Source organism: Camelus ferus, chromosome 16, assembly GCF_009834535.1.
Source record: "Camelus ferus isolate YT-003-E chromosome 16, BCGSAC_Cfer_1.0, whole genome shotgun sequence".
NCBI classification, from domain to species: Eukaryota; Metazoa; Chordata; class Mammalia; order Artiodactyla; family Camelidae; genus Camelus; species Camelus ferus.
In genome coordinates, this window is record NC_045711.1 from 41,240,443 (window position 1) to 41,266,490 (window position 26,048).

General features: G+C 47.8%; 3 protein-coding genes and 1 pseudogene across 6 annotated transcripts; 2 read left to right on the forward strand and 2 right to left on the reverse strand.

Moving 5' to 3' along the window:
* Window positions 1-77: 77 nt before the first annotated feature.
* TNFAIP1 (TNF alpha induced protein 1) lies at window positions 78-9,773 on the reverse strand. 2 transcript variants are annotated; one of them, XM_014559454.2, is made up of 8 exons: window positions 9,617-9,773; window positions 6,919-7,123; window positions 6,334-6,651; window positions 5,590-5,759; window positions 5,073-5,162; window positions 4,935-4,987; window positions 3,945-4,140; window positions 78-2,796 (listed from the first exon to the last, which is right to left on the reverse strand). In XM_014559454.2, the coding sequence occupies exons 3-8, from the start codon at window positions 6,536-6,538 to the stop codon at window positions 2,560-2,562; spliced, it is 951 nt and encodes a 316-aa protein (XP_014414940.2). In that variant the 5' UTR covers window positions 6,539-6,651; window positions 6,919-7,123; window positions 9,617-9,773; the 3' UTR covers window positions 78-2,559. The 2 variants fall into 2 exon arrangements, with proteins under 2 accessions (XP_014414940.2, XP_006184981.2); XM_006184919.3 differs by lacking the exon at window positions 6,919-7,123 and having other exon boundaries at window positions 9,617-9,769.
* Window positions 9,774-9,967: 194 nt separating this feature from the next.
* IFT20 (intraflagellar transport 20) lies at window positions 9,968-16,540 on the forward strand. 3 transcript variants are annotated; one of them, XM_006184917.3, is made up of 6 exons: window positions 9,968-10,109; window positions 12,838-13,067; window positions 13,227-13,355; window positions 14,550-14,635; window positions 15,810-15,913; window positions 16,350-16,540. In XM_006184917.3, exons 3-6 carry the CDS (start codon window positions 13,229-13,231, stop codon window positions 16,429-16,431), a joined length of 399 nt encoding a protein of 132 aa, XP_006184979.1. In that variant the 5' UTR covers window positions 9,968-10,109; window positions 12,838-13,067; window positions 13,227-13,228; the 3' UTR covers window positions 16,432-16,540. The 3 variants fall into 3 exon arrangements, with proteins under 3 accessions (XP_006184979.1, XP_014414943.1, XP_032313537.1); XM_032457646.1 differs by having other exon boundaries at window positions 9,981-10,109; window positions 12,859-13,067; XM_014559457.2 differs by lacking the exon at window positions 12,838-13,067 and having other exon boundaries at window positions 16,350-16,488.
* Window positions 16,541-16,884: 344 nt separating this feature from the next.
* On the reverse strand, window positions 16,885-25,125 carry TMEM97 (transmembrane protein 97). The gene is made up of 3 exons (XM_032457645.1): window positions 24,580-25,125; window positions 19,808-19,952; window positions 16,885-18,925 (listed from the first exon to the last, which is right to left on the reverse strand). Exons 1-3 carry the CDS (start codon window positions 25,108-25,110, stop codon window positions 18,672-18,674), a joined length of 930 nt encoding a protein of 309 aa, XP_032313536.1. The 5' UTR covers window positions 25,111-25,125; the 3' UTR covers window positions 16,885-18,671.
* LOC116656809 lies at window positions 17,378-18,021 on the forward strand (annotated as a pseudogene).
* Window positions 25,126-26,048: the final 923 nt, after the last annotated feature.

A 26,048-nucleotide genomic window follows, 5' to 3' on the forward strand; every position in this document is an offset into this window, starting at 1 on the left:
TGAACTGAAATACAAGAATTACATTCAAGGCAGCGAGCTGACAAAGGTATACTCACTGTAAGCATGGCTCTGTACTACTGCAGTGTAACACAATTTTATTAGAAATTAGTGTTTGTTTTCATCATCTATACTGAGCAACAAAGAATTGTAGTTACATGATAAAGAAGGAAGTTCTTTCATACCGGGACCTGTGCTGTCTTTCAGGCAGACCTCGGTGGGGTAACAGGTTGATTAGAACCTAATACTGTCCCTGTGGTTAACAGCAGGCTTCCAGTTTTCTCAGAAACTGACAAGAATGTTTGACTTTTATCCACACCTTTTGTTTACATTCCCTTTGGCTGCTCGGAGTTGAAAAATTCACAACAGCCAAGAGCTGCTTTCTGAATGGGGCTGGGAAACTCAAAATTCCCCAAACCTTTACACCACAGTCTGATTTAAAAAGCTAAGATTATTTCAGTGAGTTCAGTGTTAGTATTTTAAGACCAAGGAGATATTTTCAGTTGGAGGAGATAAGTGCCCAAGTCCTAGACTCTTGTGCTTTCTCAGGAAGAAAAGACTACTCGCCACTGACACAGCTGAGGATCTGAATGTGAGAGCAGTAAAGAGAGGCCACAGGGGCTGGGGAGGTCAGAGGACAAGCATTAAAATACCTCAGTGGGGAGCTGGGACTTTTGAGTATTAAAAGGCTTCAGGAAGGCAGCTGAAGAAACAGGCCAGTGGCCTCAGGCAGAAGCATTCCAGTCACTGTGGGAGAGCCACAAAGCCAGAGCCGGAATCTGGCCAAAGAAATGGATTTGTCTTCATTTTGTTACTCCAGTGAGGGCTGGAAGAACTGTTTGTAGCTGATCACTAAGGTGCCCCACCTGAAAGTCTTTATACATTCAAGACTGTGACAAGTGTAAAATGCCTGATTAGAGTCACTTCTTCCCCCACCCCCCATCATGTCATTTCAGGTCCTTGTGAGCATCTGCTAACCCTGGCCTGGCATTTGCCCGTAGGCTGTATGGGGTCAGCCATGAGCAGCCACTTAGCTATAGTAAGAGTAGTCAAGAGACATGAACTTGATAACCTATGTCCCTTCTTGACTGGGTACTGCTAAGTGGCTGTGCTGCTTTGTTAGGCTGGTTGAACAGCTTCCCTAGCGGCATTCCTTTGGAAAAGAATTTGGATAAGCAGCCTCCCAAGGGCCAAGCCAAACAGAAGGATGAAAACCAAAGCCCTGAAGAGGATCTTGCACCCTTGCCCAAGAGCTGGTGCTTGGCATCTCCAAAAGAAAGCAAGCAAGCTTTCAAGGTGCTGAGGCTACTCACATCATCCTGTGTTCAGGGACTCACCACTGGACAGAACCGCTGTCTCCAGCCAGGACACAAAACCAGTAGCATGGGTGGGAGGCAGGGGGTGTGTGTGGCGAAGCACAGCCGCCTCTACACAGGGCTGCCAGTAATGCGGGACTCTGCGTTCGCTGCCGCCACCTGATAGGCCTGCAGGCCCGGTGCCCATGGGCTCCACAGCCTCCCTGCTGCGGCTCTTGCTCCTGGCTGCAAGCAGCTCCTGGCCCCTGTGATGGCTCTTTGGCTTTACAGTAAGTGAAGACAGCATGCCTCGGAGCCGAGGGCAAGTGAATCAAAGAGAGCAGTCATGTTAGACCTTAGAAGTCAGTATGTGGGGGTAAAATGTCCTTTCTCAAAGGGGTGTTATTAGGACCACAGGTCCTAACTTACACATCCCTTCCCCTCTGTGCTCTCTGTGCTGGCTGCTTGGCCGGTTTGGCAAAGCCAAAGCTGGTCAGTTTTTTTTTTTTTTTCAATTATTGCTTCTTTCCCCTCCCTCAGATTGATTCTGTAGGGAAGAGGGGATTAGGATCAGAAAAAGATGACATGGGTTAGGGCAGAATACAAATCTCCTGAATAAAAGTACAAAGTGCTTTAAAGAAATAGATCCCAAAGGCATCAAAAGGGCCAAGGGTTCTGCTTTACTCAGGGTCCTGGAACCCTGGAGGGGTAGCAGAAATACCAAGTCCCCTCATTATTAGACTTAAAACTAGTCACTTCCTAGATTACTTTTTTAAAACCAAACTCATCAAGCCTATGCTTAAACACCTTAGGAAAAAAGGAGCCCCGTTTTCCTTAAATTGGGCCTCCACAGCACCAGAAGCCACCTTCCCCAGAGTGAACCCATTCCCCATGGGCCTCCACTGAGGCCTGAAGTAGCCCCTCAGTAGAGCAAAGGGACACTCAGCAAACGGCCAAGGGGAATGCTCTTGGCGGGGAGGTGGGCAGGTCAGTCCACTCAGCCCAGGACAGCAGCGACTCCCTGTGGCAGGAAGGGAGATGCTGAGCAAAGGGGCCAGGGCTCAGTCCTCCTGAAGTGCTGGGGGAGCAGAGCAAAGAAGCATGATCCCTCCCCTGCTCAGAACCTCTGACCTCCCAGGCAGGGCCTGTCATGCCTCTGGGTGCTGGAGCAGAGATGGAGCCAGCAGCAGCGTGGGGTGGCCAATTGGGCGGGGCTCCACAGGAGGGCAGACAGGGCGTCCCGTGCCCTGACTCCCGGAGGGTCTTGTCAGTCGCGATGGGCAGACTGGTGGCTGAGCTGCCGGTCATCGTAAGTGCTGTAGCGCTTGACGTGGATGCGGCGGACCCGGTCCCGTAGTTCAAAGGTCTCCTCGTCTTCACTGGGAGAAGCCTGGCTGCGGCTCCGGCTTGTGGCCTCCAACAGGGAGTTGTCTGGGACTCTGGGGGTCTCAAAGAGTAGGACGTTGAGTGTTTCCTCATAGATACGGGCCTCTGGGAATTCCACCTGGGGAGGGGGATTGAGAGGAGCGAGTGGGGTTTCATCCCAAAGAGGGAGCAGCATGTCAGGGCCTTCAGCCCTGGTGGACTCCATAAGGCCTCCAGAACTCTCTCAAGAGACACGGCTGTCTGTCTCTTGAGGGAGGACAGGGGTCTCCCTCTGAAGGAGGTGTGAGGAGATGCACTCTACAGACAGAAGGATGCAGAAGATTAGCATCCCTCCCTTGCCCCACTCAATCCCAGGCCAGTGGGATTGTGTAGAGGCTATGGCCTTGGCTCTGTGGTTGGGCCTAGGTATAAATTCAGCTCCACCACTTACTAGCTGTGGGGCTTTAGGCTCAACCGTGCTGTGCTTCAATTTCCACATGTTAATATCTGCCTCAGAGTTATTGTGAACATTACATGAAAGACATAAAATGCTTAGCAGAGAGCCTGACACACAGTAAACAAACCAGCAAATACATAAATAAAAGCTTGGCTGTTTCGAGCCCTTCACATGCACACATTTCTCTCCCAGATGAGCTGCCCTCCCACCCCAGCAAAGCTCTGCTGTCTCTGAAACACGTTCATGGGGTGAGGGTGGGGGTGGGTAGGTAGCTATTCTCGAGGGAGGTACCATCCGCTTGCAGTCTAGGGACAGAGTTAGCTGGGTTTGTGTTAACTGTCTCCTGTCAAATCCCTCACATGTGCCTGACACTGTGTGGTTACTGCAGAGGCTAAGCTGACTGACCCGAAACGCTCAACCAGCGGGGGCCAGACAGGAGATCTGAACAGCTATTTCTACTGCCCTGCCCTGCACTGCCTCTCCTGAGAACTGTCTCATTTTCATAGCAGCTCTTTTAAATTCATACTATCATTCCTGAGTTTTCAAATGAGGAAATAGAAGCTCAGACGGTTTAAAGGGCTTATCTAAAGTCAGAAAACTGATAAACGGTAGGGCCAGAATTCAAATCTGAATTGGGCCAACTCCAAAGACCTGGTGCTTCCCTGCTGGTCAAAAGCTCCACCTCTCAGCTGACCAGAGCAGAGTTGTGTGCCATTCCCTAAACCTCTTTTATTAGCTTTGGTCCATGACCAGTACCTCACAGTGAGTTTGGGAAAGACGGCAAAACGTCACTTGGGGCCACCCTACCCATGCAGACAGAAGCCCCTTACCTTGGTCTGCTTCTTCTCCGTGGCGTACACGATGGAGGTGCAGCACACCTCTGCCAGCTTCCGACCCTGGCCGTAGAAAGACCAGCAGCAGATCTCATCGCCAATGACGTCCTTGATGAAGAGCACTCGGCCGTTGAAGCGCAAGGAGAGCTTGTCGAACAGCTCGATGTTTTTCAGCAGGTGGTCGTCGGAGTTGCTGAAAAACCGGTAAGGGCCCTCGGGCCTGGGTCCCAGCACAAGAGCAGGTGCTAGCTAGGCCCTCCTCTCCCCACCTCTCCCCTGTCATGCTTATGAGATAAGGAAAAGTCAAGATGCCAGAGGGACAGGGAGAGAAAGGGTCACAGGGCACCCTTTGGGTTTGGGGGCCTGCAAGGAAAAGGAGGTGGTTGGTTTTAAGTTAAAGTAGAGAAAACTGGGGGAGGGAGGTCTCCTCTCATCAGGCCCAGAAGGAAGGAGGTCACTGCCATCTCAGCAGGAGGACCCCTACCCTTGCTGTCGGGGTGGCACTGGCAACATGCCTGCCCACGAGGAGTCACTGAGAGGGTCTGGGTCTCCAAGCCTGCAGCCTCCTGCATATACCTAACTGGTGTGTTGAGAGGGGACAGGGGGACAGGGGGACATTGGCCCAGCAGTGAAGTACAAAGGCTGTCTTAGGAGGAGTCCCAGCCCCTTGGCTTCCCAGCCTTCCTCCACCCTGTAAGAGAATGCTGGGAAAACACCTGGCCTGCTGCCCGACATGACACACGTTAACAGAATATTACATGTTCAGTCTCGTCTATGTCCCAGCCAGGGCCCTGAATCGAGTTCCAAATGCCCTGGCTCTGATTTCCCTTCAACTCTCTGTCTCCTCCAGAGACCCAGACCTATGCTAACTGTGCCAGGCTCCCCTTGGGTCAGCTGCCCACCTTCTGTCTGCTCGCCCCTTTCGGCTGCTTCTGCAGTCCTTCCCCAGGCAGTGCACCCCACCCCCTCGCCAGGACCCCTCCCTACCTGGTGTAAGAATACTTGTTGTTGCTTCTGTTGTACAGCAGCTTCACCACAGGCTGTGAGGGAGAGAGCGTGAGGGCCAGGCAGGGGCCTGCGACCCGCAGCCCACAGCCCTCTGAGATCCCTCAGAGGTCCCAGTACCTTGGTGGAGGATTCAATGAGCCTCTCCTCTTCCTTCAGGGATGTGATGATGGGGATGTTGCACACAGGGTGGTAGGAGTCCTTCTTGTCCTGGGACACACACAGCCAAGAAGCTTTTTTGAAATCTGTTTGCCAGGCTTAGCTGGGCTTTCCCCAGAAGCTGTCAGAGCCCCTCTGCACGGCCACCTCATGCTTGTTGAGGAGGCATCAGAGATCAGGAGGCCCCTGGCAACAGACACTTCCAGCTGGCACGCAGACCCCCATTTCCAGAAAACCTAAAATCCAGATACCTAGGTATATAAACAAGAAGCTGGGCCTAGTCACACTGCCTGAGTCTGTCACCGAACAAACTGACTGGCTGCCAGCTTGCTCAGCCTGGGCGACACCTGGTGTGTCTAACTATGTTTGAACTCATCAATCATCCCTGCCATGCACCCTTCCATGACTGGACCCTTCTGTCCTCGAAGGAGGGGGCCCATCCTGACCTCATCAACTTGCCCCAACTCCGCCTCCATACCTGCAGGGCAGTCTGGCACATGTTCACCAGCCCCTGAATGAGGTAATATTTCGCTTCAGCCATCAGTTCCTTGATTTCTTGCCGGTTCTGAGGGAGGATGATGGTGTCATCTCGAAGGTAATTCAAAATGGTGCCGAAGTGCTTTCCACATCGGTCTATGAGGATCCAGCCTAGGGATTCAGACGAGCCCCAGAGGGTTACTGTTTGCTTCCAGGTACGTCAGAGCAGGCCACAGGCAAAGGCCACCTGACGAGCCTGGTGGCAGGTGCTAAGAAGCACAGGAGCGTAAGGCCCACAGCATAGGAACAGATGTGGGAACAGAACCTCTAGCTCCCTTTTTACCTCTCCTCCCTGAAATCAAGAACATACTGCGGGAGACCCAGGCCCTCCAGGCTCTGTGGAGGCCCACAGAGGTGTAAGCTGAAGAGCCCACAGGCCCACTTCCTGGCAACAGAAACCACCAGGCCCTGCTTGCCTTCTGCCCACTGCCTGGTCACTATTGGTTCTAGTGAATATTTTTAAAGTATGCATCTTCTCCTTGGAAAACGTGTAAACACACAACATTCTATACACAATTTCAAAGAATTCTGAAGCTCTACTAAGAACTCCAGGTGAAGGAGTCTTACACTAGGTGAACAGGAAAAATGGGCCTAGACCTGCCAGGCTTAAGCCCTTCCCTGAAGTCATTTCCTCAGGAGCCCTTCCTTCCCTCCCCAGCCCGCCTCACAAGTCCCAGTGCCTCACCTTCTTTGTCAGTCAGCACCTCCATGCGCCCACTGAACATGGCCTTGAGCATGGTGTCATGCCGGGTTAGTGCCCGCACGGTGGTGTAGTACAGAGAACCACCCACGTTGAGCTGGACGTATTTGTTGCCCAGGCCTCCTCCCTTGAAGCCGCTTAGCTTGGGCTTGGCCCCTGAGGCTGGACACAGACAGGTATCCCCCGACATCTCCCGCTGCAGGTAGATCACCACACGGCAGGAGGTCGGCTTGGAAGGCTCCACTGTGGTGGAAGGGTCACGAGCGAGTGGCCAGTGGAGGCCAGAGCCTCATGCTCTCAGCACTGTGAGCAGGAGATGGGAGAGAAGATAGGAGTCAGTGGAGGAGAGCCCTCAGCCAGGAGTGGGGAGGAAGAAAAAGACATTCCTGCCATGATATTCTTCATGGTACCAGGAACCAGGCCCGGGAGCACAGTCTCCCAGAACCTGGTGCTGGTCACCTCATCAGCCTTCCTGAGACTCAGCTGAGCTCTGGGTGGCAAGGCAAGCAAACCCTTAGAACTAGTCAGAGACAGCTCCAGGAACAGACTGGGCAGAGCAGAAGTCCTTACCCCGGGGAGCCACCAGTCAGCTTCCAGTTATTTTCTTCTTAAGGTTCCCAGGATCCAAGGCTTCCAGCCAAAAAACCTACTGGGAATCCAGCCAGCCTAGGAGTTTCCCAGGAGTCCGAGGGACAGGATGCACTTCCTTTCTAATGATTCCAGGCTCAGGAGCAGCCTGCACCAGTGCTTCCTTTGAACACCACCCAGAGTCTGGCTTCAGGAAGGCAAGTAAGAGCAGCCTCAGATGAGCATGGACTGAGCCAGGCTGGAGGGAGCCAGCCAGCATGCCCAGCAGAGGTTACCTTGGCTTCAGTCGGGGTTTCCTGACCTTCCCCTGTTTTTGCATCATCCCTGTCCCAAGTTCCTGAAATTGTCACCATTTTTCAGGATAGAACAACCACAGGATGGCTATTTTTGCTCCTTTTTCCTGAGAGGGGGCCCAGCCTATCTCTTCCTTTCTTCCTGCCCAAAAAGAATGGGGAGATAGGATAAGAAAAGACCAGATGATAAATCTAAAAACAATTAAGTGATTTGGAAACTGAAACACTAAAAGGAGTTCATAGAAGGGAGGAGTGAGGAAAGCAAAAGAGGGCAAAGCCAGGTCACCTCTTGTGATCTAGATTCTACATATGTTTTGGTTTTCTTAAGAATCACTAAAATTATTCATTGAAAGAAAAAAATAGCAAACATTCTTTCCATGTTTATTATGTTCCAGGTACTATTCTAGGCACTTAAAACATCTCAGCTCATTTAATTCATTCGGCAATAAAACAATATTGAGTGCCTAGCAGGTTAAGCAGTAGGGACAGATATGAAAAGATATTGTCCTTGCCTTCAAGGAGTTCAAAGAAGCATGATAATGTTAACAAGAATAAAAATAGTAACAGTTAGCATTTACTTGGCCCCTGCTTTGTGCCAGGTGCTGGGGATACAGAAGAGAACAAACAAGTCACAGCCTCGGGGAGCTTATGTTCTAGTGGGAAGACAGACAGCCAACAAGAAAATGAACAAATAAGCAGGCAATTCTAGAAGGTGAGAAATGTAATAAAGATGATAAAACAGAAATAAGAGGCACTAATTTGGATGGGGAGCTGGGGAAAGCCTCTTTGGGAAGGTGACATTCCAGCTGAGGTCTGAAAGAGCATTCCAGATAGACGGAAGAGTAAGTGCAAAGTTCCTCAGTTAGACACAAGTTTTAGGAACAGAAATAAGGCCAAGGTGGCTGGTGCATAGAAAGAAAGGGGAAGTTGGCTGGATGTAAAGTCAGGGAAAGCAGGGGCTGAATCATATTGAAGACTTTGGATTTTATACTAATTGTAAGAGTAATGGATTGTAGGGTTTGAACAGTGGAGTGATATGATCCGAGTTTATTCCGGCTGCTTTGTAGAGAATGGATTGTAAGGTTGCAGGAGAGCAAGTGGGAAGACCAGAGGAAGCAGTAGTCTAGGCAAGAAATGATGAAGGCTTGGACTACAGTGGTGGTTAATACAGTCAGAAAAAAAAGTGGAATGGCGTCATTTCATCATCACACACGCAGACATTTACATCATCTCTAAGTGCACTGGTTTTCCCACGTTTACTGCTCGACTCTCCAAACAGTCCTTAGCACAATGCTATGCACATTTAAAAGTATTTAATGTTAAAAAAAAAGTATTTAATATGTCAGTCTGTTAGACTGAAATCCCTGCAAAGATTTAAGTAGGTCCTAGGGAAGAATGTCCAAGGAAGGGCCAGGGCAGGTGCTGTATGAAATACTGAATTCCTTTGGTGGTTGTCCAATGTGGATAAGATGAGCCCCCACCAACAGACTGCCCATTCAGTAAATAAACTCGAATGGCATGAGATCATCTTACCTTCCTTTGCCCACCCCAAAGGAATAAATCCACCCCTTAACAGGTTTTAACAAGTTCCCTATGTATTTTGTGTTTGACCCCAATTTCCCCAGGATCAAAGAAAGCACACATACATATTCCACCAAAGCAAAGGAGCTCAAAGACTGTGGGCTACTAACAGGAAGGCAAATCCAAGCTAATCTATTCCTTTTCTACAAAGCAATTGCTTTGAGCCCCTGGATGACGTCAGCTCAGATTCTGCCCGCTCAGATTCCGCCCAGGCCAATGGATTCCAGGAATCCTGTGGCAGGTGACGCCCCAGAAAGTAATTTCAGTGAGAATGAAGTTTCCACTGAGAGCCTCAGTGCTTTTCCTTCCGGACTTTGTGTGTGGATATTTGGGGATGCTAGGGGGCATATCCGTGTCTCGTTCGGCGAAGCTAATGGGAATCCAAGCCGAATAAAGGGCAAACTACCATGGCGGTGTTATAAGGTGGGGTCCTAGGGAAAAAAGGTCCCAGGAATCCGTCACACTGGGGATGGGGAGGGCGGGAAGCGAGGAGGAGCCGATCTTGGCTAGAGAGGGCGGATCTAGCAGAAATCCAAGGTGTAAATCTTGTGCTTCATCCAAAGGGTCTGGGGAAATTGAGCGAGACCCAACCTCTCTGTGGTCAGGGTAGAGTCTTCCCCAGCCCCTACACCACCTCACCACCGAGAAACCGAGACCGGCTCTAACACCCACCCCAAGGGGAGGATCTGAGCTCTCCACCTCCCTTCGCCGTCCCACGCCTTTTCCCCGAGACCGGATGGGGCTCTTTGCTCAGTCCGGGACCCGTCCATCCCTTCCCCTAGGGCACGGGCAGGCTCAGCTCTCACCCTCCCCGGTGGCGCCTCGTCTCAGCTGGGCTGCAAGTCGACACCGTGCCGCCCCTAGACTGTGGCCGCCTGCCTGCCAGCAATCCCAGGCGTAAACTCGCATCCTCCACCCACAGACCCTGCCCGCAACCGGCCGGAGCCTGAGACTATAAGGCGGGGCAGGCCTAGCACCCAATCAGGCGGCAGGGAGGAGCCCCTGAGAGTATGTTGCGGTGATCGCACAGGTACTTCCGTCAGCCTTTCCGGGGCAAAGGCTTCTGGGTCTTGTAGGCAACCGTCCCTCCTCTCAGGCCTCTGTTTCCCAGCAGGCTCTGCGAGCTGGGCGGTGGTAAGTACTTCCGGCGTCAGGAAGTGACGTTAGGGATAAACAGGTCTTGTATCCGTGGCAGCAGCTGAGGCAGACGAGTCGGGCGCTGGTTGCCGCGGACCAGGGAGAGGAGCTGCCTGCCGACGTCAGCCTGGACCACAGACGCTGCCGCTACGGGGTGGACAGGTAGGCCTTGACTCCGGGTCTGGGGACTTGGGCGGAGCCGGGGCGAAATGAGCTTGACAGGCCCGCGCCCTGCGGAAAAACAGTCTCAGGGCGAGAGAAACGTGGGAATTCCGCCCGGCTCTGGAAGCGATTTTACCCCAGGCTTGGGCCTGGAACTTTACGCGCCGATACTCGCAAACGTTTTAGGAGGAAACTGCGGCTCAGATAAGTTCAAGGAGTTTATGTAGTGAAGACAGCCAGCTCTGTCACCCAGGCCTTCTTAACTTTCCCCACATTCTGCTGGCGGAGCCTGCTTGTTGCACCCAGTGTGGATCCAGGGGAGCCGCCCTCGTCTTCAGGGAGCTTAGTCTGGCTCTTGTGTCTAATGTTCCTCAGATGAGCGTGTGGTGGGAGTTGGCAGAGAATCCAGTAGGCGGCTGTGAACCCTCTCCCTCCACTTCTCCTGTCTGACCCATCTCCTTCAACCATCCCCTCCAACCATACAGCTGGCTCAAGCCAGGCACCTGGGAATCTTGCCTGACTCTCCTTCATTTCTCCCCAAATCCAGTCAGTCATCCTTTACTAAGTCCTATCAACTCGACTTACGAAACATCTCAAATCAGTACACTTCTTCAGCTCCAAGCCTTGGTCATTGTAATAGCCTGCCCTGTTTTCACAGTCATTCATTCCACAAACATTTGCTGAGTGCCAGTTTGGTGCAGGCACCATTCTAGATGCTAGAGTTACAGGGATGAACAAGATAGGTGTGGCCTCACCCTCTTGTTCCCTCCAACACATTCTCCATCCTGGGTCAGAGGGATTTCTCTAAAAGGTATATTCGTTTATGCCATTCTGCTGAGAATCTGCTGGCTGCCCATTAATTATACTTATCCAGGCTCATTACTGCTGCTTTCAGAACCTCCACCATCCAGCTCTAGCTTCCTCATCCTCTTCCGCTCTCCCCCTTGCTCAGTGTTTCAACCACACTGTACTTTTGTTCTTGGAATGTGTTAAATTTTTTTTAGAGCCTCAGCGTCTTCACACATGCTTTTCCTTCTGCCTGGAATACCCCCTTCTCCCTTCAACTTGACAAACTTCTGGGCATCCTTTAGGCCTCAGCTTAACTGTCACTTTCAGAAGGCTTTTATTTACAAATTTTTTGTAATTTTGTTTCCATGTGAGTTACTTCCTCCTGCTAAGGCTTCACATAGGACCGTGTGCTTTTCCTCACACTATTATCACTATTTGTGATTATTTGTGTACTGTCTGTCCAGAGGTCAGAAACTAAAGTATTAAAGCATTTTCTTCACTACTCTATCCCCAGAGCAGGGACTCAGTAGATGTTGGTGAATAAATGCACACCCTCAGGAAGAGCAGTGGTAGTTGAACTGGATCTTTGTGCCCTCAGGTTATTTGAAGCTTTCTAGACCAGCTGGTCTGATTAATCACCAGGTAGGTGATTATATGTGAGTATATGTGTAAATAGAACAAATAGGAAGACATTTTTTTAAAAGCCCAGTTATAAGGAACCTCTGGATGATTAAAATGTTTCAAAAAGCCTATTTATTTGTGTGGACTCTAGTGAGGCCAAAGGCTCTGGGCCACAGTCATTCACAGCCAGGTATGCATTAGTTGGCCCACACAGTGTTGAAAGTGGGTTTTTTTTTCTTACTTAAAATTTTTAAATTAGATACTTTCCTTTAAAAATCAGATTACATATATAAATCTGGATTTCTAGTCTTCTTGAAAATCAGTTCTGGCAACAGTGGGACTTAATTCTTTCAAACCATTGCTCTTCCTATGGTATACCAACCTTAGGCAGTCACTCTCAGAATCACCCTTTTCAGAACAGAACTTCTCTATGGAAGCTGGAAGGGAAACAGGTGAGGCTGGGGGAGGTGGGAGGGAAGGGCTCAGGGCCAGGTTGCCGTAGGCTTTGGAACACCTGGGGTTTTGGAGTTGGTATAGCAGCCAAGACAGAGCATGTGCTCCCTTAGAGAGAGGGAGAGAGGGAGGGAGAGGGAGAGAATGAATGAAAATGAGGATTGAGGATGAGGATGAGGATGAGGATGAGGATGAGTTTTCAGTGTTTCCTTCCCAGAATTGAGGCATTCTTTGGACCAGGAATGCAAGGTGACCTGGGAAAAGAAATCTCTGTTGGTTCTTTTGGCCTACAGAGAAAAACCCAAACTCTTTAGCTTAGCACACAGGGTCTTTTTGATCCGGCTCCATCCGACCTTTCCAGCTTCATCCGTCTTCTTTGCAGGATAGGCCCTTCCAGCGGCTTCAGGCTCTTGTCCAGGCTGTTTTCTCAGCTTGGAATGCCTTTCCCTGGCCTTTTTACTTGGTGTGTCCTTGGTGATACTTCATTCTGTTTTGTGCTTTCTGCTAGAAAGACACTGACCCAAGCTTTGGGTCCCAGTTCAGGCACGTGTACCTGTGGCGTACATTTTGGGTAGTATTCTTACACTTGGCTTCTTACTTTCTTAAGCCTAATTTGTAATTCACTCACATTTTCTCTTTTACTTGCTTTTTGTGTTGTTCCAGTATTGTATCTGAAAAGCTTTTTCATGTCCTTTGGATACATTAATGGGGATAAATAAATAGGCTTATGGCTCACAACTTAGTTGACATGTCAACTCCCTCACCCTAAGTTAACTGCTGTGTTCTCCTCCAGCCCTTTGGTGATATTTCTGTAAAGCACTTAACACAGTATAATTTTTCAGTGTACATGTCTGTCTTCCTCCAGCTGAACTCTGTGCTCCTCCAGGGCGGGCACCACGTGCACTCATCTTTACCCCCAGCATCTAGCAGTGTTGGCATGTAGTAGGCACTCAAGAAATGTGTGTTGAATGAACGATGCCTGTGACAAGCAGCTGGACTTTATTCTTTCCTGACCCTTGCTCCTATGACACACCTCCTCCTGGCTCCCCCTTCAAAGCAGAACTTCTCTTCTCTAGGGAAGCTGGAGGGAAACAGGTGAGGCTCAGAGAGGTGGAGGCAGAGGGTGGGGGGAGCCTTTGGAATACCTGGGTTTTTGGCATTGGTGTCCGGGGCCAGGAGTGGGACTGGGCTGGAAGCATGCATTTCCTTGGGTGGCTGGGAAGTGATCTGGGATTGGGGCTGGTTTCTTTACAGCCATGGCCAAGGACATCCTGGGTGAAGCACGGCTGCACTTTGATGAGCTGAACAAGCTGCGGGTGTTGGACCCAGAGGTTACTCAGCAGACCGTAGAGCTCAAGGAAGAGTGCAAGGACTTTGTGGACAGTGAGTGTCATTTGGGGAGACAGGGTACTGCTCAGCTTTGAGCTGTTCTGGCTGTGTCTTCCTCTTCCCCCCACCGGCTGACTGCAGCTCTTGGCCCTGCCACAGTGGAGCTGCTGGCTCCCAGGAGGTTGAGCCTGGCCTTCGTGAATTCTCATGTGCTACCTGCTTTGCCTACTCTCTTCTTACGCTCTCTTGTAGGTCCAGAGCACTAGTAAAAACAAATACTGTGATGGGGAGAGATGGGTGTTTATTTAGATATACCATCTCAGGAACCTTAAACTTCATGGGGGCAGGACTATGGCTTACGGATGGGAAATAGTTATATATTCATAATTTGATTTCTTGGGAGAAATAGTGTTCTCAGTAGCAGACTTGCCATTGTTTGGAGTGAAAGTTGATTGACTGGAGTTTCTACAGGCAGTTCAAAAGACTCAAATAAGGTCTTTTTTTTTTTTTTTTAAGCTGGATACTCGGGATACCTCCTGTCCCAGCAGCCAAATAAGCCCAGTGGCAGTGAATATAGAGCAGATTTAGCTAGAGCAGGGATTTCTGGGCCTTCTGGGAGCTCCATTCTATAGGCTGTGGAGAGAGCTTGACTGGCAAAAGGTGGTGTGGGTGCTCCCACCAGTCTTCTGATTGCTCTGTTCATGCTGTTCTACCATTTGGGCCTTAGTTTACTCTTCAGTAATGTGGAATTCCACTGTACCCAAGGAAATTGAAAAAAGCAAATGGGAGATTAGGTCCTTAAATGCTTTGAGCTTTTTGTTAGCTCTGGGTACAGGCAGAAAGCTCCCACCCCAACATTAACTGAAATATGTTGTCTTATCTGTGGCTGTCTAGAGGCAGCATTCCTGTCCTGAGTCAGTCCATTCATGAACATGGCCCTTTGTGCTTCCTGTCACTCCTGGGAAAGCAGGATGGGTTCCCTCCAGAATACTGGCCCACCAGGAGCCTAGTCTGAGCTAACAGCTACTGGCTGGCTCAGTGGGGACTCAGGGTCCACCTATGCCCCAGTCCCGCTCTGGGCACCTGGCCACCCTTCTCTAGGTTTGGACCAAGGCTGGTAGACACTAAGCTTTTTTGACACAAATTAGGAGGGGCAATTTGCTCTGTCTTTTCTCTGTAAGGGAATGCTAAGGGAGAATGGTGATGCTGAGAAAATAAAACTTTTTTTTTTTGTCCTTCCCCCAAAAGAAATTGGCCAGTTTCAGAAAATAGTTGGTGGTTTAATTGAGCTTGTTGACCAACTTGCAAAAGAAGCAGAAAATGAGAAGATGAAGGTAAGATCAGCATATGTTTTGTCCAAATCTTGGCCTGGAACCCTAGCCTCTCATCCTTCTGCCTTTTATTTTTTTGGGGTGGGGATTGTTTTATTTAATTAAAATAAGATTTTAAATACCAAGTTCCATACAAATATTGAATTATGGTGTACACCTAAAACTAACATGTCAACTGTACCTCAATTAAAAAGTAAGTAATTCTTGGTCCAATTAACCTATTTTTTAAAAATAGTTTTATTGAGGCTTGATTTTTATACAAGACTCATCCATTTTTAAGTGTGTAATTCAGTGATTTTTAGTAGTATTATAGAGGTGTGCAACCATTATCACAGTACAGTTTTAGAACATTTTCATCACCCAAAACTATTCCTTTCTGCCTCTTTGCATTCAGTACCTTCTTGTATCCCCTGCTCCAGGTGGTCATTAATCAGTGTTCATCTCTAGATTTGCCTTTTCTGAACCTTTCACATAAATGCAGTTGTACAGTATATATAGTCTTTGTGCTTCTGGATTCCGTTGTGTTAAATTTTTGAAGTTCATCCATGTTGTAGCGTAAATCAGTAGATTGTTCTTTTTCACTGCTGAACTAATACTCCATTGTATGAATTTATTACATTTTGTTTATCCATTCACTGGTTGATCAGTTAACCTACTATTGAACTCATATGCCAGGATACTTTCAGTCATTGTTTCCTTTAATCTTTTTTTTTTTTCTTGGTTGGGGGGGGTAATTAGGTTATTAGGTTTTATTTGTTCTTTAAATGGAGGTTCTGGGGACTGGACCCAGGACCTCGTGCATGCTAAGCATACAATCTACCACTGAGCTATGCCTTCCCCTCTTGTTTCCTTTAATCTTCATATCAGCACTGAGATAAGTGGTTTATCCTCATTTTGTAAATGAAGGTGTGCAGTGTGGGTGACTCGGCAAAGGACACAGGCTAAATGGCTCTGGGGGTGCTCCTAGGTCTGCCTCAGAGCTGCAGTCTAGTTCTCACTGGGCGCTGTGGGATCATGAGGTTAAACTTCCTTCTGACTTACTGAAAGCTCTGGGGCTCAACCTTCCCCCTGCTGGGCACTGAAATAGCCCCCAAGTGTCCCTTCCCCAGTTGAGGAGTTAATGCTGAAGATGTTTTTAGTGAAGCCATGGCCTTCTTTGGCAATACTGTTCTTCTAGGCCATTGGTGCTCGGAACTTGCTCAAATCTATAGCAAAGCAGAGAGAAGCCCAACAGCAGCAACTGCAGGCACTCATAGCAGAAAAGAAAATGCAGCTTGAAAGGTAAGAATTTTTGATGTAAAGCAAGTTCTTGACTCAACTGTGATTTTATTTTTCCTTCTTGAATGGTCACCTCGTCCATATTCTTCATCGTTCTCCCGGGAATAGTCTTGTCATCCTGATTTGAAGATTTTAAAAATAAAATTACATTTGATGGGAAGAAAATTTAATTTCAAACAACCTCTAGTTTGAGAGCATGAAAGCACAGGTAGTGTCTAGAGTTGGCTGGCTCTCTGAAAGGAAGACTCTCAGGGCTAGAGGCTTTCCAAGGGTGGCCCCAGGTAGGGCATTGCCTCTTACTTTTTTCTTTCTTGCCCTCACTAACTTCATTTTGAGCTCACACCATTTCTTGGAATCATCTAAATCACCCACATTCTTCTATAGAAGAATTAAGTCCATGGTTTATTTCATCCATTTTTCTAACAATTTTGTTTTTCAGGTATCGGGTTGAATATGAAGCTTTGTGTAAAGTAGAAGCAGAACAAAATGAATTTATTGACCAATTTATTTTTCAGAAATGAACTGAAAACTTCATTTTGTAGCAGGAGGGCAAAAAAGAAAAAAGAAAAAAAAAAAAACCCATAACCCCAAATCAAAAAACCCTCTGTACCATTCCAGTGACTTATGACCCAGTGTGTTGTATAAGGTGTGTGAAGAATGCAGCATCTCTGAAGGCAGTAATAAATCAAATCTGAGGGAGCTTTTTTCAGATGTCAGTGCATCTGCAGGTGAACACCCAGTGGCCATGGTGGTCCAGGTTCTCACCTCTTGCATTCTCAGTCTGAACTGAGCAGTATGTGAACTTTTTTTTTCTTGGTATATTTACAAAGCTTTGGAAGGAAAAGCAATAAATTATTATTTTCAAATGGCTTGATCTACCTCTTTTCCTGATACCCTTGAAATGTACAGTTAACCCTTTATAAGAGAACCCTGCCCTCCCTAGCCCCTAGTCCACAAAATAAACCAGGCAGTGGTCAGCAGCTTCTTTTATTTGGACCAGACACACGAGTCAGATGATACTCCCAACAATCAGACCGTTAGGGCTTCTAAGCAAAACAAAGAGAGGTAACTAACCAGGACCAGTGCCTACCATTTTCCACGTGCGTTCACAGTCTTTTTTTTTGAGTTGGCCTTGAGTACAAATTTAGAGAAAGCTAATAAAATACCAAATACTAATGTGAAGAGAATCTATATGCACCCATTGGACCTGTCATGCCCAGCCCCCTGTCCCCTTTGGGAACAAGACAGGAAGGAATTCTTAAAACTATTAGGATGGATGAAGTTATTCAGTAAGAAGCACAGCTCCAGATCAGGTTTTGAGACACCAGACCTCAGAGTAAAGCAACTTATGTTAGGTGGTCTCTAAAAAGTAACAGAAGACTAAGGTCTGGAAAGAGGATAAACAAGGAGACTAAAAAATCTCTTCTCGGTTATGAGAGCTGGAGCTGCGGATCAAGCCTGATCAAGATGACAGCCTCCCAAAAGCACTGAGACTTCATGGCAGAGCTCATGGGGAAAAAAACCAGTGGGAAGCCTGGCCGGGATTGGTGAAGTCCTGGGCAAGAAGCTGGAGAAAAGAGGCTTTGAAAAGGCCTATGTGGTCCTTGGTCAGTTCTGGTTCTAAAGAAAGACGAAGACCTCTTCTGGGAATGGCTGAAGGACACATGCGGCACCAACGCCAAGCAGTCTCAGGACGGCTTCGGGTGCCTTCAAGAGTGGTGCAATGCCTTCTTGTGATGCTCTCCGGGGAGACCCCGATCCCTACCCCCAGTATTGAGTCTCCAGAGTTTGCAGTCAAGTGAGGACTCCTCCTCCGTCTTCTACAAAGGAAAAGATTGCTGTTGTGGTCCACACCTCCGATGCACTCCAGGGTCCTTTGGGAGTTCTCTCCCATCACCATTTCAACTTTTTTGGAGTTCTCACTCTTGCTTGCATTTCCCTTCTCTCCCTGCCAATTTCATGTCAGCAATTACCAGCTTTTCTGAGTGGATTCCTGGTTCCTTCCTTCACACTCACCCTCACCTCTGGTCTGTTTTATGCCATTTGGTCCTCTTTGGCAGAACAGTTACTGTTCTTGTAAAATTTTTTAAATCAATAAAGTCAGTGGCCGTCAAAAAAAAAAAATCTCTTCTTGTGGGATGATCTTTTTAAGACAAATAATACACCTTCTAGTCTGACCCATTTCTGACTTAGTCTCACTAGGGTTGAACCTTAAGGAAAACTAAGTTTAAAGCTCTTATAGACTATCTCCCCACCACCTAGGAGTGGGGGCAAGAAAACAGTTTTTAATGAATAGTAAAGAGGCATAATTTCAAACTTAAAAATGGCCTGAAACATCCCACTGTTCATTTTGCTGATTCACGACATGCTGTAGACTCCAGAGTCAAGGTTTAGTCACACGTTGGTCAGATAAGTCATGATACATGCCAAGTAGGCCATGTTTCTTGGAAGTTTATCTAGTTTCTGGTCTGGTCCTGCCTTTAGTAATCCTGCAAGGGGACTTGGGCACACAGCAAGTCCTTTGGCACCACTTCCCCATAACCTGGCCCACACCCTCTCCCTGTCCTCAGGTGATGGGTCTGTTTGTGCCAGTGCCCTTGGAAGGTGACAGTTTGATATGCCTCCTGCTGGTGTCTTGCTCCTGTGTGTTGCTGCTGGTATATTTCAAATACTATTGAAAACCTGGGTTCTGAGCAGTTTTCCTGGTACTGCGTCAACAGGAAACTGCCCTGTGGGCATCTCTTCCTGGGGCCCATGGTTCTCATTTTTTCTTTATTTTCTCCTTGTAGTAAGGGTTCCGCAACAGGAAAAGCAGAAGTATAAGAGGGATGAGAAAATAGGGAGTGTAGACAGATATAAGGAATAGTCGTTCGTGGAAAGTCTTAGGTCCTAGTCCTTTGAAACAACTGGCTTTAGAGAAGTCCTCGAACAGAAATGTGGAGAGGATTGGTATCAGAGTTGTCATGGTGTGCACTGAGTAGATGACTGCAGGGGTGCGGATCCACCTACAGCCTCCTGAGGTCGTTGGGGGGAGAGAGAGAGAGAGAAGCGTCAGGTCTGCTCGTGACTCCAGGGATGCCCACAACATCCTTCCCCGTCTCTGCCTGCTCCCTTCAGCTGAATCATTCTACCTCCTTTTCCAAGTGGAAACCAATGGAAAGCTGGATGTGTTATAATAGTGCCTAACGTGCAAACTTACATGACAGCTGGAGGCCTAACACACTGACTGCCAAAGAACTAAGGGTGGGGGCTGGAATTTAATTCAGAAAAACTGGGGCAGTAAAATGGCCATTACCAGTTAAACCTGGTTGGTCTACAGTGCAATGGTGCTGGGGGCAGTCCTGCCAGCAGCATCTGTTAAGTAATTATATAGCGGTGAGAGGGATCAACAGATTCTGCTGAGAGAGGACTGGGGGGCTCCAGTGGGACATAAGCTGTATAAGCTTGGTTACCATGAACACTGGTATAGCTGCCTTCTTTATAAAAGCATTAGTCATGTGGGACACTTAAGGATAATTTTTAAATGAGATGTTGAACCATTTAGGGATTAGCTTAATGCTACTGCTTACAAGCCAGTATGATACTCCCAAAGCAGAAAAATAAAAGCCAATAATAATAATAATAAATTTTGTAGGGGGAAAAACAATAAAAAGAAACAAGTTCAATCTTTAAAGTAGCCTCAGGTTTCACGTGTAAGAGGTTTCTAGTCGACTGAGGCAGCCCTGCAGCCCAGCTGACCAGACACTAGCCTGAGCCACATTAACGTCTCTTTACAAGATCTACCCTGGCCATTCCCAGCAGATCGTCTGTCTCCTTTCAGGGACCACTCCCCACTCCCAAAAGATTTCTGGCACCTGGTTTCAGGGCAAAAATGGGATCTCCCCACCATTTACCAACCTTTGAAGAAAGCATATGTTGCAATGGGGAAGAAAGGCAGCTGAAACACCAGCTCGCAGAACAGGAAAGACTTAAACCACATTGGCGGGTTCTGCAGCAGAGGGTCTTTGAACTCCTCAGTGTACCACTGCCGCAGGTTTCTCAGCTGGGAAAAGAGCACGATCACGATGAATATGGCCACCGGGCAGTACAGGCATCACCAGCTCCAACCCACTGGAAGAGTCATTCATTGCCCAGGCCCCTTGGCAGCAGACAGCACACCCAGCTGGCTTTTGTGCTACCCAGCGTTTGTCAAGAGCAACAGTATCTGCCACTTAGTAGGCTCTTAGTTTGCTGAACAAATACACGGATGTGACTTATCTGCCAACACCATCATGATATTTGTCCTTTCACAACAGCAACTGCACAGCAAACTCCAAGGGCCAGATTGCCTCAAATACAGAAATGAATTTCCTCATCTTTTTTGGAGGGGATGGGATGGGAGGGAGGTAAATCTCTGTGAAAACCTCTGTGAAGATGCAATTTTAGGCAATTTGAATAATCCCCAAATCTCAAGTTCCTCATCTTTCTTAACCCCCTAGTTCTAATTTCTTTTCTCCTTTTAGGAGACCAGTAGGATATTTGTAGAAGAACAAACTCTCCCCTATACCATAAACTATGTAGCTTCTAGGTTATGTCAAGGCTGGACAGTTAGTGGTCTCAGTTCTAGCTTGGGCCCCACTTTCATAATTACACTGTCATATCAAAAGATACAGATCCATGTTGATGTGGCTACAGGCAGGGGAAGGAAGCGGGAGGATTTGAGGCTGCCTAGTTTGTGCTCTTTTATGAGCCCGAAGCCTCCATACCATGCAGACTACTGTTAACCTCCTGGAGACAGCATCTTAACACACCTGCCTTCAAAGCCAAATATATGTCTTGTTATTATGATAAATCAAGATAACTCCCAAGATAAGAATTTGGCTTACAATGGAAAATTCAAAAATATTTTTCCTGTTAATTTTTAATCTAAAGATAAAGGTTCACAGTTGTGAAACAGAAGCCTCTTTGCTGTGAGTGAGCTTTAAGCAAATATCCAGACACCAACATTCTGTTAGCATAATATTAATTACAAAAAGGCCTTAGCTAGATAACCAATTTATTGACCAAATGATCTTTAATTTGTATTTGAGTTGAAATTTAAATTCACAGCAATTTCCTTAGCTTCTTCCTAAGCACTTTTCAGGATGGTAATGTGAAAATATTCACAAAGGTTAAGTCATGGCACCTCTCCTGGGCTCTAGTTCCATACATGTAAAACAAGTGACTTGGACTAAATGTTTCTTAAGATCCTTTTTTGCTTTCTAGATTTACTTAAAACAATTACTTAAAATTTACTGTAAAAAATCCTGGAAGGAAGAAACTATTTTAAAAGATTTACTGCAGAATTGAAAAGGCATTCTGGTTCATTTGAACTTCATTTTCTATTTAATTTGTATATTCTCTCTGATACACCCATTTCATAAATCTAGGCAAATTTGTACAACAGTGTAATTTCTAAGGGCTGCAGGATGATATTAGCAAAATTTACAATCCAGGTGACCCTTGAACAACACGGGTTTGAACTGCACAGTTCCACTTACATGCAGATTTTTTTCAACAGTAAATACTACAGTACTTTACAGTACAGTACTGTGGCTGGCTAAAATTTGAGGATTGGGAGGAACTGTGGGTATGTGGGGGCTGACTATAAATTATACGTGGATTTTCGACTGTGCAGAGGGTCGACGCCCTTAACCCCTGAGCTGAATGAAGAGCATTGGGACCTGGGGATAGAGTGCCTAGCTCTGGGCTAAACACTTCACCTCACTAAGCTTGTTTCCTACTTCACTGTTGGTCAGATGAAAGGAGTTAATGCTCAGTCTTTAGAACAATGTAAATGTTCTAGCTAGCACATAGCAAATGTTAAGATTACTTAATCAAATGTAATTAATATTTATTTGGAGGAGTTCAAATTTAATCCTATTAAAATCTCAGCACGTGAGTGGTCTTTCATAAGAATTATTCTTATTAGGTAAGACCCCCAAAAAGGTAATAAAACTCTTTCCGTGTATACCTGACTCACATTTGATTCAATTTACCACTGTCATCCATTAAAGTCACCAGCCCTATGCACAAGGATTTCTAAACCAGAGTTGCTACTGAACAATCTTGCACTCCTCTGCCTTAGAATGAGTGCAGACTGGTTTCAGGCCTAGATGCTCACTTGTTTTTCCTTATTTTAACAGAAGCAGTGCTACCCAGCTGCACGTGGCACTACAAATGCTTCCCATCCCCTCTGTGTTCTAATCCAAACTAGTTTTACTGTTTCATACTAAGGGTTTTTACAAGTATTGATCTGGTTCAAACCAAGACAGATATTTGCAACTTTTAGCCCAATCATTATGTGATCTCCACAATCTTTTTAGTTCTAGGGGAAAACTCCTTCTGTTTAGGGAGGAAAAACACAACAGATGTTAAATTTTGGCACTTTTTCAAAGAGAATCTGAAGATAACTCAAGGCTTTTATTAGCGATATTTCCCCATACAGAAGCAACAAAACCATCTTTGCCCACCCAAAGCACCAGGAGTGAATAAAGACACAGGCATCCCAAGCTGGGATGCCCCTGTGTTGCTAAGGCCTTCAAACAGCATCAGGCAGACACATGAAAACACACACACACACACACACACACACAGTTTCTGGTCAGAACCTGCCTACGTTGGCTCTTGATCTTTTACAGTAAGTCAATTTAAAAAAAATAAAGCTGAGAAAACTTTACCTAATCAAATACATGAGTTTAAATGGGTCTTTATGATGCTGGACACATTTAATTGTATTTTGTGAGTGATCAGCAAGGAACTTGTGGTAATGGCACATTCAGAAAAGATAGGGAAACCAACAGCTGTTAAGTCTGGACGGGCTGGCTGCCTGGAGTAACATAACTGCCTAGTATGAAGGAACTCATAATGTCAGAGACTAAACAGGTAGTGTGCCTGAGTTCTGCTGGCCAGCAGACTGCACAGACATGGCTCTCCTTTCTTCAAGGCAGCTAATAGCCGCTGCAGAGCTGTGACACCCTGTTCAGAAAGATCATGTACCACCTGGGCCTATGTGGTAGGCTGAATAATGGCCCCCAAAGATATCCACATCTTAATCCCTAGAACCTATGAATGTAACCCTGTCTGGCAAAAGAGACTTTGCAGGTGTGATTGGGTTAAGGATCTTGAGATGGGAAGACTATCCTGGTTATCTGGTGGGTCCTAAATGTAATCACAAGTGTCCTTATAAAAGCGGGGCAGAGGGAGATTGGACTAATGAAGAAAAGGCAGCAAAGTGACAACAGAAACAGATATTGATGTGATGTCGCCACAAGCCAAGAACACCTGCAGCCACCAGAAACTGAGAGAGGCAAGAACAGATCCTCCCCTGAGACCTTCAGAAGGAACCAGCCTGCAAGACTCATTTCAAACTTCTGACCTCCAGAACTGAACGAGCTTAAGTTTGTGTTGTTTTAAACCACTGTATTTTTGTAATTTGTTCTGTAACAAATAGGAAACTAATACACCCTGTATCTGTTTGAGCTTGTAATTTAACCCAACTCTCTTCTACTTGACAATTGAAGCTACAGAGCCTTGTCTTGCCCAAGACTCTCAAGCAGTTCGTGGAAGAACAGTTCCCAGACTGTGGGCCAGTACTCTTGCCACACACAACCCAGGAAAAGGTAGGTCAGAGGTCTTCCCAGTTATGCTTGGAGCTAGAAACAAACCAGACTATGGAGTCGGGGTATATTGTCCAGCAGTGGCTCTTAACCTTTTTGGGAGGGTTGGAGCCCTGGAAAAGTTGATGGAAGCTACAGAAAACACAAGACACACGCAATTTTGGATATCCCATTAGGGGTTCACAGACCTCAGGCAAAGAACGCCTGCTCTGCAGAGAAAAAGCATTTAAGGAAAAACAAAGGCAAAACCAAATCTTTAGGTAGACAAGTCAACCGTGCCCACCCTTCTACAGTCTAGAAGCGCAGAACTGAAGACTGGAATCCTGGGATAGAAGGTTATAGGGTCCAGACGTGAAAATAAAACGTAAGAATTAAAAAGCATTAAAGCGAAGTTTGGGGTAAATAATACTCTCCAAAAACCAAGAAATGGGGCTTTTCGCCTCTGTTTCTACCCAGGTGATCATTCTTACTCAAACCCAATTAAACAGGCTGATTTGAAAAGGTGTCGTCAGTTTATTTCTGAGCTTTGGAAGTTGCTGGATCCTAATCGTGAAGTAAGGACGCCCAGCGGGTGTCTTTTAGCCGGTCTAATTCTACTTGCATTATTTCTCTGGGATTAGTCGGTATTTTAAAGCTCTCCCAAGAAACACAATTTTAAAGCAAGTCCAACATATGATTGGGGCACTGGATCATCCAGATTACTTCCCTCAAATACCGACAACTGATCAGAGCTGGGGTATGGGAGCCTTAAACTAACCCAGGGAAGAGCTGTCTTTAAAAGGAGCAAAGTGCCCACAGAAGCCCAGGAGAAGCTGCTGGGAGAAACGAAGAAAACCTCGAGGAACTAAGTCGAATTGACCGGTAAGGAGGGGCCGCAGCGCCCGCAGGACCCCAGGAAAGCGGAAGGGAACCCTGACTGGGCGAGGCGGGGGGCGAGGCCTGAGGAGGGGAGGTCACGGCGCCGCCGGGAGAACCGCTGGCCGAGGGGCCCCAATCTCGGCGACCGGCGGCCAGGACCGACGGAGCCCTCACCTCGACGGGGTAGAGATCGCGCGGCAGCAACGCCTGCAGGTCCATGAGAAGGGTGATGGGGATGTGGGTGAGGAAGTAGAAGCCCAGCAGCCACTCCAGGCCGCGCCGGGCGCCGAGAGGCCCCATTATCGGTTGGTTAAGTCGGGCAGGACTCGAGGCGACGTTCGCCGGAACGCGACGTGGGAAGAGGCCCCGGCTCGCGCCGTCCGAGACCCTCCTCCCGCCCCACCCGACCTGAGGGTGACGCCGCCGGCTCCCATTGGCTGAGAAGCGGCAAGCGGGCCGGGAGCGGCTGCAGAGGCGGCCCGCGGGCCGTTTCAATTGGCTGTGGAGAGCGCCGCGTGAGCGTGGGCGGTGCTGCTCGGCCGCCGCGTGGGACCACTCCGGACGGTGGGCGTGCACGCTGAGCCGCTCTGCCCTCCGCCAGGACCGCCCGCCTCCTCGCCGGCACCGCGTGCGCGCTGGGCTCCGCAGCGGCTGCTCTCCTTGGCGCTTTCGCTCATCACTCCTCCGTTCCTTCATTTCATCCATTTAGCGCTTGCGAAGCGCCTCTTGTATGCCCGGCCTTGGACGCTTTTGGGGATGGAGCTCCTGGTGCAGTGGGGTGTCACCCTCCAGGGCCGGGAGGACAGTGCGTGGTGATCCGTGCCGTGGGACCAGCGGTCAGGAGCTCTGTCCCGCCGTAGTTGAGGGTCCCGGAAGCCTTTTGAAGGAGGCAGCCAGCCTCAGTTAAGAAAGAAGCACAGGAGGTAAAATTGACTAGTCTTGGTGATTGTGGAGGATGAGGGAGGACCAAGGGTTCATTTTCATTCTGCAAATATTTTAACTATATGCTGGGCCCACGTCTGCCTGGGACAAGATGGGGCTTCCATTCACTGAGAAGAGGGACATAGAGGAGAAGTGACTGAAAGAGAAAGTAATTTGGTTCCGGCCATGTTTCATTGAGCAGTCTCTGCAGCCTCTGAGTGGGAAAGTCTAGCAGGTAGTTGGATAAACATGTCAGAAGATGTAGATTTGTGAGGCCTCGGCGTTTGATGGTAGTTGAAGTTTTGAGAGCAGGAAGTCTGTAAGATATCTTAGAGGAGTCCTAAATTCAGAGGTCATGGGAAGAGGGCGTTGAGATACAGGTGGACAACAGGAGTGTGATATCTCAGAAACATGGGGAGAGGGAGGGTCAGCTGTGTCAAAGCAGCACTGAATGGTACCCACCTGTGGTCTTGTGAGAGCAGCTGTGGCTGATAGAGGCAGAAGCCAGATGAGAGCAGGGCAGGGGGTAAGGAGGTGGGGAAATCGAGGTAGTGAGTGAAGACATCTGGTTATGAAGCAGGAGAGAGAGACGAGGCAGTAGCTGGAGGGCTTATTTACTTTTCACAAGAGAGAGACTGGAACACTTCTCTTTAAATGCTGCTTGAAGTTTCATCTTCAAGGAGGAGAGGTAGTCCATACAGGAGGAAGAGAGCAGGAAATGT

Bases quoted from the DNA above. Each gene is read 5' to 3' on its own strand.
- TMEM97 (XM_032457645.1), bottom strand. From the start codon at position 25,110: ATGGATGAAATGAAGGAACGGAGGAGTGATGAGCGAAAGCGCCAAGGA. The intron at 19,953-24,579 runs GTGAGGGCTCCG...CTCTTTTCCCAG, and splicing joins GCGATCTCTACCCCGTCGAG to CTGAGAAACCTGCGGCAGTG. The intron at 18,926-19,807 runs GTTGGTAAATGG...CAACGACCTCAG, and splicing joins AACATATGCTTTCTTCAAAG to GAGGCTGTAGGTGGATCCGC.
- IFT20 (XM_006184917.3), top strand. From the start codon at position 13,229: ATGGCCAAGGACATCCTGGGTGAAGCACGGCTGCACTTTGATGAGCTG. The intron at 13,356-14,549 runs GTGAGTGTCATT...TTCCCCCAAAAG, and splicing joins GTGCAAGGACTTTGTGGACA to AAATTGGCCAGTTTCAGAAA. The intron at 14,636-15,809 runs GTAAGATCAGCA...CTGTTCTTCTAG, and splicing joins CAGAAAATGAGAAGATGAAG to GCCATTGGTGCTCGGAACTT.
- TNFAIP1 (XM_014559454.2), bottom strand. From the start codon at position 6,538: ATGTCGGGGGATACCTGTCTGTGTCCAGCCTCAGGGGCCAAGCCCAAG. The intron at 4,988-5,072 runs GTACTGGGACCT...TCTCCCTCACAG, and splicing joins TCATTGAATCCTCCACCAAG to CCTGTGGTGAAGCTGCTGTA. The intron at 4,141-4,934 runs GTAGGGAGGGGT...CCGGTTTTTCAG, and splicing joins AACAAGTATTCTTACACCAG to CAACTCCGACGACCACCTGC.